This window comes from Emys orbicularis, chromosome 5, assembly GCF_028017835.1.
Source record: "Emys orbicularis isolate rEmyOrb1 chromosome 5, rEmyOrb1.hap1, whole genome shotgun sequence".
In the NCBI taxonomy this organism is placed as follows: domain Eukaryota; kingdom Metazoa; phylum Chordata; order Testudines; family Emydidae; genus Emys; species Emys orbicularis.
This window is the reverse complement of record NC_088687.1, coordinates 113110083-113123919: the sequence shown is the minus strand read 5'-3', so window position 1 is coordinate 113123919 and position 13837 is coordinate 113110083. Positions and strand designations below refer to the sequence as shown.

The window sequence follows — 13837 nt, the reverse complement described above, 5'->3', positions numbered from 1 at the left end:
CCGGGTTCAGGGTGCAGGTGCTTACCTCAGGCGGTTCCCGGTCGGCGGCGCAGCAGGGCTAAGGGAGGCTCCCTGCCTGCCCTGGCTCCACGCAGTTCCCCGAAGTGGCCAGCATGTTCCTGCAGCCCCTAGGTGAAGGGGCAATCAGGGAAGCTCTGTGTGCTGACCCTGCCCCCCCCCCCCAGTGCCGGCTCCGCAGCTTTTATTGGTCAGGAACTACAGCCAATGGGCGCTGTGGCGGCGGCGCCTTTGGGCGCGGACAGCATGCAGAGTGGCCTGGCCCATCCGCCTAGGAGGAGCAGGACATGCTGGCCGCTTCCGGGAGCCACGCAGAGCTAGGGCAGGCATGGAGCTGGCTTTAGCCCCGCTGCGTTGCTGACTGGGAGCCGCCTGAGGTAAGCACCTGAACTCCCTCCCTCCCGCACCCCAACCCTCTGCCCCAGGTTGGATCCCCTTCCCATACTCTTAACTCCCTCCGAGTCTGCACCCCAACCCCCTGCCCCAGCCCTGAGCCCTCTCCTTCACCCCAAACCCCTCATCCCTGGCCTCACCCCAGAGCCCACACCTCCAGCTGGAGCCCCTTCCCACACCCCAACCTCCTGTCTCAGAACTGAGCTCTCTCCCGCACCCAAACTCCCTCCTGGAGCCCACACTCTGCACCCCAGCCCCCTGCCCCAGCCCTGAGCCCCCTCCTACACCCCAAACCACTCATCCCTGGTCCCACCCTGGAGCCCGCATCCCCTCCTGCACTCCAACCCCCTGTCCCAGCCCTGAGCACCTTCCCTCACTCCGAACCTCTCGACCCCAGTCTGGAGCCCCTTTCTGCACCCCTAATCCCCAACCCCATCCTAGAGCCTGCATCCCCAGCCAGAGCCCCCACCCCCACAAACCCCAACCCCTTGCCCAGCCCACACCCCCAGCCAGAGCCCTCACCCCCTCCTGCACACCAAGCCCCTCCCAACCCAGTGAAAGTGAATGAGGGTGGGGGAGAGCGAGCGACAGGGGGCAAGGGGATGGAGTGAGTGGGAGCAGGGACTCAGAGAAGGGGTGGAGCCTCAGGGAAGGGGCGGGGCAGGAGTGTTCGGTTTTGTGTGATTAGAAAGTTGGCAACCCTATGTGCACCTGAAGGCATAAGTGTCTATACCTCACTGTATATATTTACTTAAACTTTATTTCAACAGTACAAGTGGCATTTAGGCAATAGACTATAAGAGTGATTTTAGTCTTTTGCAAACTTGCATAAAGATTTTTGTGGGATGGTTGTTCAGCTTAAAATTTATTATATAAACAAAAGAAAGTCAACACAGAATGCCCTCCATCATAACTGTGACATTTAGCTGTAACAATAAATAGCCAGAGGACAATTCAAAAGAGAGATTTGTCACTCTAATCCCACTTACACTGATATTACACGTGTAACTGCATTGCCTTCAATGGAGTTACTGTTGGGTTTGCACTGATGTAAGCAAGTGCAGAATCAGACACTATGTCCTTACCCAGTGCTGGCCATGTATTGTATGCATCATATTGTATGCTGTATCTCTCTGCTACAATACCCACACATCATGAAAATAGTTAAGGAAAATACATCAATTTTAACTTTAATTTTTAGTCCTCTGTGAATGGAAATAAGAATCAATTAAATCATCTTGCTTTTGTTGGTTGTTTCCACAGCCTTGATGTTACTTAAATGGGTTTTTAGTGGGTTAATTAGCTTTCTCAGCTGAGTTCTGTTTTTTTTAATATCCATTACAATTATTTGCTTAGAATTGAGCACATTAGCTAAAAAGGACTAAAATGATATTACTCTGTTATGGATGATTCTGGGAGTAAGGTTTTGATTTATAGCTTTGAAAGTCCTTTTCTTTAGTTTGAAAAAACAAAAAACCCAGGCTGAAGTAATTTACCTAATTTAGTGAATACATTTGTCTGATATTTTATCAATGGCAAAGTGCTTTTTGGCACTTGGCAAGGAGCCATGATCTTGTGTAGGTCTCTGCCAACAGAGAGGCAACTTACTTAATTCCTTCACTCACTGCCATTTGGTCTTTTAATTTCAGGCATTGCTTTGAATATGAGTCCCTAGGAGCCAAAAGCAGCTAATCCCCTTTTCTGTGATTAAACAAAAGGAGAGAAAATCAGGAAGGGATGTGAAAGAAGGTGTTTTATATTGCATTATTATTCTGTCTTGTTCAGCAGCAAAATGAATATGACCTGCTAAAAGGATTTTGCAAGTAGTTTCTATAGAGACTAATAACAGCCAGACTTACTGATATCTCTAATTGGAAGCCAAATCTTTTATTAGCTTTTTTTGTTGTCAGTATATTACTGTGATAAACCAGTCTACTTTAGACTTTTTTGATTTATTGGCCTTTTGTACAGAGCTAAGTTAAAGAATTCAAGAGCTGTTTTCAAACTCTGGTGTATTTGCTTTTCTCTTTTAGGAGAGAGGGAAGAAACTGTAGATACTCAATTTTGTGATAGCAAACCTAGTTTCTTATTAAACTAATTAGACCAACCTAAAAAGGCTTTTTGCTACTTAAATGTTAATAAATAAAGCTACATGACTCTCCAGCTTCAAATGAAAAATTTAAAAGATCGATTCCTCATTAAGGACTTCTTATTAGTAAATCTTCCAGATCTGTAAAACTCTGTCACTCAGGTTTTTTGCTAATTTAAACATATTGACTTGTTTCCTCTCATTCAGTCGACTTCACTCGAATAATCTCTACTGTGATTGCCACCTGGCTTGGCTATCTGATTGGCTGCGGCAGCGACCCCGAGTTGGCCTGTACACACAGTGTATGGGCCCATCCCACCTGAGGGGACACAATGTAGCAGAGGTTCAAAAACGAGAATTTGTCTGCAGTGGTAAGGGAAACAAATTCTGCAACAGAGCTCTGATTTAATGCATGTTTAACACCAGTTTAACAGAGATTGTAATGATATGCACGTATGCTGTTTCTAGCTCTACAGAGTCTAAAAATGTTGTTTGAAAACCTGCTCAGTTATTTTGGAGATATATATGGCTCTAATGTGGGTAATTGTGTTCCTATGTACTTTATGTAAATGATTCATATATATACACACACACACACACACACACACACACACATAAAATACATAGCAACACTATATACGTACCTTTCTAAAAACAAATATTTGGAGATGGGTGACTATGAAAATGAAATCTCAATGTACATTTTGAGACAGTCAGGAAGCTTTCTATATGGAATGACTTTCTGTTCTTTTTAATTTACAGGTTCTTTGTTCCCTACTTCAGTATTTTCAACCGTTTTCATAAACTCCCCACTCCCCAAAGAACCCCTTTTGGAATACCATTTGTATGCTTTAGCAACTCTGGTTGTTTTCTGAAGTGAAATAATGAAATGACTAACAGTTCAGTACTAACCACTTTTTCTTTATTCATTTTTTCCCCTTTATTCATAGATGAGGAAGAAGGCAAGTTCATGTTTCTTTTTTTAATAGTTTTAGACTTGGATTGAAAAATATCTGTAAACTTTGGTTAATGTTTCTGGTTCCCCAAATTCTTAAGAACAATAGCATATGTGCAACTGTATCTGCTGTATTTAAACCCTGATCTGCGAGTTTTACCGTGCAGGCAGACCTTTGTGTCCAGCAGAGCCCTGTTGATGTCGACAGAGCACCACACAAGCACCAGGATCCATCCATATAAATCTTGTAGGACTAAGGCTTAATGAGTGCATTCCTAACTTGAGTATAATGCCTCCTTGCTCCACAAAATCTGCCTTTGGGTGCATGTGCAGGGATCTCAGTGAAATCCTGTTCGTACACCTGAGAATTTGTCTTTAAGTGAATATCTCTGAACATTCCCATTGTAAATCCCTATTTTGGGGGATTTATAACTTTGCACCTTGATATACATGTCTTAGCCCTGGATCAATTTATTTTTATTCAATAACATCAATTTGAATATTTTTTTACATTAGGAGTGTAACAACAGTAGCATAGGTATATTAGTTTTAGTTGCCTGTTTGCTCTCTTGTAACTCCAGAATAATGCTGAAATTTAGATATTGTAAACTGCTAGCTCAAAAGGCAAGTCTTTTTTGTTAGTGTAATTTTAACAAAATGGATCTGTTAAAGTTTGAAATACTGAACATGCAGAGCAATTAGTTTCTAACTGCCAGTAGAGCAAGTTTCTAGGTGAAAGTATGACATTAGAGAATTGAGAAGGACATGTTAGTCTTAAAGTCATGATTCCAAAGTGGGCCATCAAACTATTTTCTGTGGGTTACAAAATTTTCTCCAACTTTCAAAAACAAAAACAAAACAAGCAACAAAAACCTCCCCAGTTTCTCACCCTCCTGAATTTAAATAGCTACAGTAATTAAATTTACTGACTATACTGGGGGACGTGCAATTTATGCATTTTCAGTAATATGTATAAATTATACTTCATGATCTACTTTCTGAATATTACATTTAAATGTAGTGAATATAAATGCCAACCTTGATAACATAGGGCACAATGAACTTTGAAACTATTTAATTATGAATTACAGCAATATGAGTCAAGATGAGGGGTGATCAGGATTTTGTGGGGTATCTTTGCCTTTTTGGCTGAAATAACACAAAGGGTCAAATCTTGATTCCATGGAAGCCAATGGCAAAACTCCCACTGAACTGTATTGGGCCAGGGGGTTCACTTGAAATGCTTTTGGATTCTGGGTATGTAGTCACAGGAGAAAAAAGAGTCTGCATCAGGTATAGAATATATACATTGAAAGGTGATTTTTAAATAAGTAGTTATGCAATAGAATTTACCTGTTCAGGAGGTGTTTTGGTTTTTATGGGACAGTTCATTCATTTCCATTAACAATTTTTATTTAATACTATCATAAAAACAAAAGAAATAGATCAGTGATACTTATTTAAACCCACAAAAGAAAAAAAATGGTTGAAAATCTTGATTGATACTGTATCTTCAGTGCATTTCATTTTGCCCAGATATTTTGCGCAACAAACAGTTTTTGGAACATATGAATGTTAACCAAGCTAAGAAATTATGAAAGCAAGAGTTAAAGCTGTAAATCTGAATTTTCTCTTCCATGCTCTTCAAGTTAGTTCAACATGCAGGTATTATTCAGTTAATCTAATTAATGTGCAGGTGTTATTCAGATTAATTAATGTAACTCAAAGTAACTGATTTTGTAGCCATGTTTATTCTAAGAGCTCTGTGTGTTATTTTGTAGGGAAGGGAGAAATAGGATTGTTCACTGTTGGAATGATCTAGACTTCTTCTGTTTGACTATTCTGCAGTTTTAGAAGAAGCAATTTGTTTTCTGTTCCAGGTCATCAGTCTTTTATGGCTCCCTCCTGCAGCGTCTTGCATTGTCCTACTGCATGTACCTGTAGTAACAACATTGTTGACTGTCGTGGGAAAGGCCTTACTGAGATCCCAACCAATCTTCCAGAAACTATTACTGAAATGTAGGTTATCTTGCTTTTTTGCCATTAACTTGTAGAAATGTAGTGTTCCCTCTATCTACTTATATTTATTTGCTCTGGTAAGTAATATACTGTATAGGAAGAGTGTTTTGGAATATACCAGAAATAAAAATATTTGGTGTGTAGGAAACCATTTGTTATAGTCTTGTATTTTCAGTTATAGGTTCATTATAGGGACACTAGTCACAGAACTGTTTTTAAGATTGCAAACAGAATGGTCTTAAAATGGGGCATAAATGATGTTATTTCTACACCTAAGTAGCCTTTCAACACAGACAACACACCACAACCTTACCTTTGCCCCCTTGGGTGCCTTCCTTCAGTCATCCCTTTTAACAAACCACCTATTCCCAGTGCAATAAATCACTACACCAAATATCCACAACTAGTTGTGCTGGGAGTAAGTAGCTGGTAAAGGAGTATCCTCAAAAGGGCGAATTTAGAGGGCAGATTTAAGGTTGAGGAATGTGGTCTGTGTTGTAGTTGTAGAAGTGATAAAAGATGTGTCTGCGGGGGAGGAGTAGATAATATGTACTGTTAAGGTGGCTTATCTTTTCATATGTTACAAAGGATGAGTATTTTTGGAATATACAACTACTTTTAATATCAGCATTTGGTTTGTATGAATATACATGCTGTATAAATTACAAAACTTAATTCAGTTGGCTGACACAGAGCCAAGTGACCTAAAATAGTTTTGTTGTATTGCTCTACTGGCAAGTCAGTTGTTTTTGCCAAAAACTAACAACAGGTTATCCAATAACTAAAACAGAGCCACTAGACTCTATGATTTAAAATAGAAAAGCCACTGCAGAGGGTTACTCTCCTGGTGCAGTACTTTTCCAGTAAGACCCTGTATAGGAAGTGAGATTTTAAAATGTATTCTACACTGCATAGAAGAATGTACTTCTGATGTTTTCCACACTTATCAGTAGAAGGAATATTATTTTTTAATTCTCCTTCAAGTTCATGTGCATGTGCACATGTGCATTCCACTCTTGGTATCTGTGTGCCCAGTGCGTGGCTATCAGTATAAGTGGAATGGAGATGTGCAACACATCTTGAAGAACAGCAGTTACTGAACAGGTTAGTATCTTTTTTGTATAAAAAGAGGAAAACTCATATGAAAAGAATATGAATTATTATAAACATATGCTTGTTAATAATACAAGTTATTTTCTTTCAGAAGTATTAAAAAGAGAAGTTGAAAGATATACAAGATAAAGGAACCATCTTCAAATTTTCTGGGGTGTTCACAAATAAAAATAGTTGTGAACACTCTCAGAAACAGGACACCCACAGATTTGCTTAACTATGCTCTGAGTAAAAAATAACTTTTAATCAAGTGTTTAAAGCAGATAGGTGGAGCAGAAACTATTGAGGCAATTTACATTGACCTTTATCCAACATGCAGTGCCACTGCAGTAAAAGTAACTGAATTTGCAACACTCCATGCAAGAAAAATATTTTTCAGTATATTAAAAATTATTTATACAGAAACATTTAGTTTCTAGAAAAATCATTGTATTGTGGAGTTGAGTAGGACCTCACAGGAAGGAACAATCAGTTGCACACATACAAAATGGGAAATGACTGCCTAGGCAGGAGTACTGCGGAAAGGGATCTGGGGGTCATAGTGGACCACAAGCTAAATATGAGTCAACAGTATAACGCTGTTGCAAAAAAAGTGAACATCATTCTGGGATGTATGAGCAGGAGTGTTGTAAGCAAGACCCTAGAAGTAAGTCTTCCGCTCTACTCTGCGCTGATTAGGCCTCAACTGGAGTATTGTGTCCAGTTCTGGGCACCACATTTCAGGAAGAATGTGGAGAAATTGGAGAGAGTCCAGAGAAGAGCAACAAAAATGATTAAAGGTCTAGAAAACATGACTTATGAGGGAAGATTGAAAAAATTAGGTTTGTTTAGTCTGGAAAAGAGAAGACAGAGGGGACATAACAGTTTTCAAGTACGTAAAGTGTTGTTACATGGAGGAGGAAGAAAAAAATTTTCTTAACCTTTTGAGGATAGGACAAGAAGCAATGGGCTTAAATTGCAGCAAGGGCCGTTTAGGTTGGACATTAGGAAAAACTTCCTAACTGTCAGGGTAGTTAAGCACTGTAATAAATTGCCTAGGGAGGTTGTGGGATCTCCATCATTGGAGATTTTTAAGAGCAGGTTAGACAAACACCTGTCAGGGATGGTCTAGATAATACTTAGTCCTGCCATGAGTGCCGGGGACTGGACTAAATGACCTCTCGAGGTCCTTTCCAGTTCTGTGATTCTATGAGCAATGTCACTCTTCTAATAGCACTGGGTATTGGATCCCACTGTCAACATTTTCCATTTTGAACGTCATCTCTGGACAGCCTACATTTATACCCATGAAAACTCATTATCTTCAGTAGGTTTTCAAAGGTGTGATTAAAGGAAGAATTTGCTCTAGTCTATATTATATATGTAAGTAACCATGTTGCTGCTGGTTTTAAAAGCATAGTAGCTGCATAATGGCGCAGTACAGGCAGTTGAAGAAATAACAGCATTCCTACCTCAGGGTGTGCATAATCTTGGATCTGTTCAAATGCAATACAAGAACACATAAAACATTTTAAAGCAGAAGTTTGAGCTGTTTTAACTAGAATAGAAATACATCAGTTTAATGTCATGAGAAAGGTGCTTTGGTTAGTGGTTGAATGTTACGCTAAGAATCAGGATTTTGAGAAGTGTTTTTGAAGTGGAGATAGAGCACACTTAGCACCCAGTATTTGCGAAAGGACTCCAACTGCAGAAGGCAGCACCACAGAAAACATGACAACAAAGGGGGTAGCAAAGTGAGAGGAGTGCAGTTGGGGGAACAAGATGATATAGGGGCACAGAAGTAACTGGAGGAGGAGATGCAAAGGGCTCTGTAAGTAAAGAATTAACTCAATGGAAGAACCAGAGTGCACAGTGGAGGACTTCATGAGGACATAGTCCTAGTGACATGACAAGAATAGGATCTTTACTGCCTTGTTTTGTATAGATTGAAGAAGGGAAGAGGTTAGAGAGTGGAGGTCAGACAGGAAGAGATTGCCATAGTTTAAGTGAGATATGTTCAGATTTCTGTGGGCATGTCTACACTGCATACTAAGCTCAGTGGACCCGAGCTTGTAGACTTGGAGTTTCCAAACCCGTGCTTAAACATACACACTGCATTGTAAACCTGGGTTTACAGTTCCTGGACCAGAGTCTCTCAGCCATGCTAACGTGTCCACACTGCACTACGCAACCCTTCTGACTCAGGTCTGAGGCTTAACCTTCGTCCACACTGCAAAATGGCAGGGCTTGGACCCAAGTCACAGTGGGATTTGGGCTCTGACCAACCCTCCTCTAGCAGGGTTCTGAGTGCTTGCTGACCTGAGTTAGACTGATTTGTGTGTGGACAGAAGGGAGGCTTGGGCTCCAACTGGTTCCAGTTTTAAATATGTTCCTTTTTAAATTTAATTAATTATTTGCTTGTTCTTGTATTGTGTGAGAAGATAGATAGGAATTCACAATTTACTTTAGCGTTTATCATTTTGTTTATTGCTATTGTACATCGCTTATTCTCCTCTTCTGTAAACTGAACATTCAAAGTCTTTTCAATCTCTCCTGATGTGGGAGTCTTTCTAAGCCTTAGTCATTTGCATCACTAATCTCTGAACTCCCTGCATTTCTGCTATATCTTGTTTGAGATGGACTGACTGAAACGGAGTGCTGTTTCCCAGATGACAGTGAGCCATCAATTTATATAATGGGATTATAGTTTTCGATCATTTTCCTTACACATCTTAATACTTCATTTGGTTCTGTGAGCACCATTGCACATTTAGTAGAAATTTTCACTGAATTGTCCACAAGGATGCCTAGGTCTTTTTCCTTAGTTGTTACACTTCTGGGTTCTAAATTAATTGTATACGAGTACATTATATTGTTCCATCCAAATATGTATTACCTTGCATTTGTAAGCATTGAATTTAATAGCCATTGTGCTACCTATTCACCTAGCTTTGTTATTTCCCTCTCAGGATTCTTACAGTCTTTTTTTCTGGTCTTGTCTAATTTTAACATACAATTTTTTGTTATCTCTACATTTTGCCCTTATTCATCCTTTTCTAGATCATTATGTTTGTTTCCCTGTATTTTGGTTGCCTTATCATGGAACGTATTAATGATTCTTGCTGCCTATTTTAAAGATCTAACGCCTCTATTATTTGTAGTAGGACCTTGAGATTCATCAGGCCTGCAGGCTAGAGAAGTGTCATTTCTTTATCCAATTTGGTTTAACTAAATTCTAAATTATTTAAAAAATCACCTTTTACTTTCTTTCACTTGTGTTCCACAGGAAAATTGTGGCAGTGTGCCAAAATAATAATTGAACATGAACATTATAAAGAGATTCCCAGGCACTGCACCGGGAATGCCTAGGAACTGCTGGAGCAGCTGGGAAGGGGAGGAGTCGGCATGGTGATCTTACCATTACTACACACCTCCCCAGCACATGTCCTCATCATCCCATTCACCCACCCACTGCAAGCACCAAATCTGGCAGGAGTTCCCCCAACTCTCAGGGAGGAGGGAGGGGGAAGAGAAGGGGGCAGGTTCTACCCATAAGTCCCCCAGATCTAGCTTGTGCGCCCAGCAGCCCAGCCCATCCTCCATTCTGGGGGCAACACAGGGCAGGAGGGGGAAGAGAGAGACCTGGGCTGGGCTCCATTCCTACCCCACGCCCCCAGCTAACCTGTGGACCCAACACACCGTTTTTTGGTATATATATATAATTGATAATATATTTAACCATGATTCTAGTACATAGTCTTGTAACATCCCAGTGTTAACCTTTTCCCACAATGAAAAGCGATCCTTTATTCAGGGGTGAAAGTGGGCCGGTACGGTATCGGCCCGTACGCAGCCCATGTTAAAGTGCTGCCGTGGCAGCGCTTTAACGTCGCTGCCCCTTTTGCCTCCCTCCCCCCCAGGCCACCAGCGGGGGGGCAAAAGGGGCAGCTGCCCCGGGGCCAGCGATTTTAAAGGGCCCGGGGCTCATGGCTGCCGCTATCACAGCAGTGGCCAGAGCCTTTTTAAATCGCTGCCAGAGCCCCAGGCGGTGGGGGCCAGGCAGCACGGATGGGCTGGCTGGGGGAGGCTGACCCCCAGCTCCTCCCCTTCTGCCTGAGGCCCCACTCCTTCCGCCCAAGGCCCTGGCCCTTCCGGGGGCCAGAGCCGGCCCCCATACCGGTAAGAATTTAATATTACTTTCACCCCTGCCTTTATTCCTATATTTTCTTAGCCAGTTTCAGATCCATGCCATGACTTTACTCTTTGCCCAATGACTGCTTAGTTATAAGAGGCTTGTAAGGCTCTTGTAAGGGACCTGGGCTTTTGGAAAATCCAAATAAATTACAGCAAATGGTCTCTCTTCACCATTATTTTGTTGTCTCACTCAAAGAAATCCATTAGATTAGATTATTTACTTTCACAGAAGCTTTGCTGTTGTTTTTGTCTGTATTTCATCATGTTCCTCTAGGTGTTTTTATAATTCTCTTTTTAATTATTGTTTCAACCAATATCCTCCTTACACACTTTTTTGAACTGAGGGAGTTTGTAGGCCAGTAAGTCCATGTTTATCAGGGCACATTTGGCAGCATAGATAGATAGATAGAAAGTTCAGGATACAATAGTCCTGGGTGTTGGGAAGGCTTGTTTGTGAAGAAATCATATGACATTTGTGTATTTAGTGTAATCTCCACACCCAGTTTGGTGGCCTGCATTAATATCACTGACATTATTTTATTTATTATTTAACATTCATAGAGTATAGATGCAGTGAACAATTTAAGTAAACACCTGAAATTCTAGGTCTGGATGAAATTTGTCAAATAACATAAAGATAAGTAGCTTTAAAGAAATTATTCGAATAAGAGCATCCCTGATGTTTTTGATTTAAATTATAAACTGAGATTTAATAACACTAAAGATTTTATTTTTCTTATACATAATATACATGGGAGGCAGTGTTGCCTAGTGGATAAGGCACTGGGTTGGGACCCAGCAGAGCTGTATTCTATCCCCAGCTCTGCAACTGGCCTGCTGTTTGGGCAAGTCCCTTTTCCTCTCTAAACCTCAATTTCCTCATCTGCAAAATGGGGATAGTGATATCGACCTTTTTTAAAGTATTTGGAGATCTACTGATGAAAAGCACTATATAAGAGCTAGGTATTATTGTTGTAGTTGTTATTTTATTATGTTTGTATCTACCTCGTTTGATATAATCACATGACATAGTTTTAACATATTACCTTGTAAATTCCACACTGACACTTTTATATTTATTTCCAAGGGCATGCTAAATTAATCTGTTATTTAAATTCTGTGCTAAAAGGCAGAAATAAGCAAACTAATGGATGTACTTTAGTTTGAGTGACCTTGGCTGTACCTATTTGTGTGACATAGGAATTGTTACAAAGGTCAGTGTTCTGCACCCAGCAAATTTATGTCATCCTAAATCAGGGGTAGGGCTATGTATTATGTACCAGATGACTCTGGGGTTGCTGCACTGTTGCTTTCCAGATAGCCCTAATACTTTTGGGTGAAAATGGCAGATGAATCTGACTATAAATCTTTGGTCCCTTTCTGGCATCATAGAGCACAGGCCAACATTAAGTATTTAATGCCCCAGTAATCTAATTCCTAATTTTTATTATGTCTGTATATATATTTATTTAATTTATTTCTCTGTCTGTATCAGTAACATCATTCCTGTTCATATCCAAATAAACTTGCACCACTAGAATATTATATAGAGTGGTAAGTTCTTAAGCTTTTCTTTTCAGGTCCATTTCACTTAATGTGATTTTAGTTATGCTCTGAAAATGGTCATTTTAAATAACAAAATAATCTACTCTATACAAAACCATTCCTCTGAATACTCTCCCCTAAGCTTATTCCTGAACTTCTGCATTCATATAAATTGCCAGAGAAAGCATGTTTACAATAAACAACATGCAAAATATTCATAGATATGGTGCTCTTGTTAGTTTCTTTCATCACTTAACCCTTCACTCATTAATTTAAGAAAGTCACTTACCCTAAACAGTTTGATTTAACACAGTTTAAATTTATTTGAATTCACAGCTCTTTCAGTCTCCACAAAACTTACTGGGATTTTTTTTTTTTTCTGCGAAGGTTCTCTCTATTGAACTCTATCAGCTATAAGGGCTGTTTCATTTGCCAACTTCTTCCCTTCCTTTCCCAGCTTAGGGATCATTCATAATGCTCAAAAAGCCCATTTAATAATCATTTTTAAAGAGTGAATCCCTTTCAAAGATTATCATATCCAATAAGTCTCTTCACAAGCATCCATTTCCACATTTACATTTTCCAGTAATCTGGATCTTCCTCCCTTTAGTTGCATTTCAGAGCTCATATTCCACACTGGAAGCCTTAGAATGCCCTCTAGAAGTGATTTGGGGTTTCTTGGTGTGTGATACACTCTGGCACATGACAAAATAGGGAATTCCTAGAAAATCCAGCAGTGAGGCTATTAGACCTACTAATCACTGGATCTTCAAAAGTAAGTAATGGGATGTTCAAAGTAATAGGCCAGGAAGCTGTTTATGGTATGGGCTGATTTATGAAAAGTCTGGCTCTTATTTTGTTTGAACTAGTTGATACTCATAATCAGATAACTCTTCCTAAAATCCCTTTCCTCAGCATAGCGGTATGAATGGAAGAGAAAATAAAGAAGTCTGCAGTGGAATGGATTTTGTTATACTTTAGACTGATAAGATGACCTGCTGTGATAAACATAGCCAAGTGTAAAGAAGCATTTAAGCAATCAAAGATGGGAATTAATTGCTTTTCCCCCACCTTTGGTTGGAAGGATGGGGTCAAAAGCAGTATTTTTATTGTTGTTAGCAGCTGCTGTTGAAAAGGCAGGGAAAATCCCAAAGTACATAATATATGAAGTGAGGAAATTTCAGGAGTCCAACTTCATTCTTCTGTGTAATGAAAAATCACTGAATTCTTGAATACTGTGGTCTTCAAAATAAAGTTTGCTCATTCTGGGGTAGGCATCTTTTTCAGTGTGAGTGCCAAACATCATATTTGTTTAGCTGTCACATGCTAACTTTCTGATGTTTCATTTGTCAGTTCCCGTATTTTTATACCTTCCTACTTGGCTTCTCTTCCCGAAGTATTCCCAGTCTACTGTCTTTATTCCTAGTCTCATATTCTTCTATCTCATCCTCTCTTTGATGGCACTTCTATTCTTCTTCCATGAGTCTGTTTTCACTGTGTGCTACACAAGGTGCTTGTTTACATCTGTATAA

General features: G+C 40.0%; 1 protein-coding gene across 1 annotated transcript in view; it reads left to right on the top strand.

Annotated features, from left to right (window-relative positions):
- Window positions 1-13837, top strand: part of SLIT2 (slit guidance ligand 2) — a 419446-nt gene that overhangs the window by 279658 nt on the left and 125951 nt on the right. The window contains exons 8-9 of the mRNA XM_065405536.1: window positions 2708-2871; window positions 5336-5474. Of these exons, the coding sequence (XP_065261608.1) occupies window positions 2708-2871; window positions 5336-5474 (303 nt within the window). The remainder of the gene's footprint in view (window positions 1-2707; window positions 2872-5335; window positions 5475-13837) is intronic.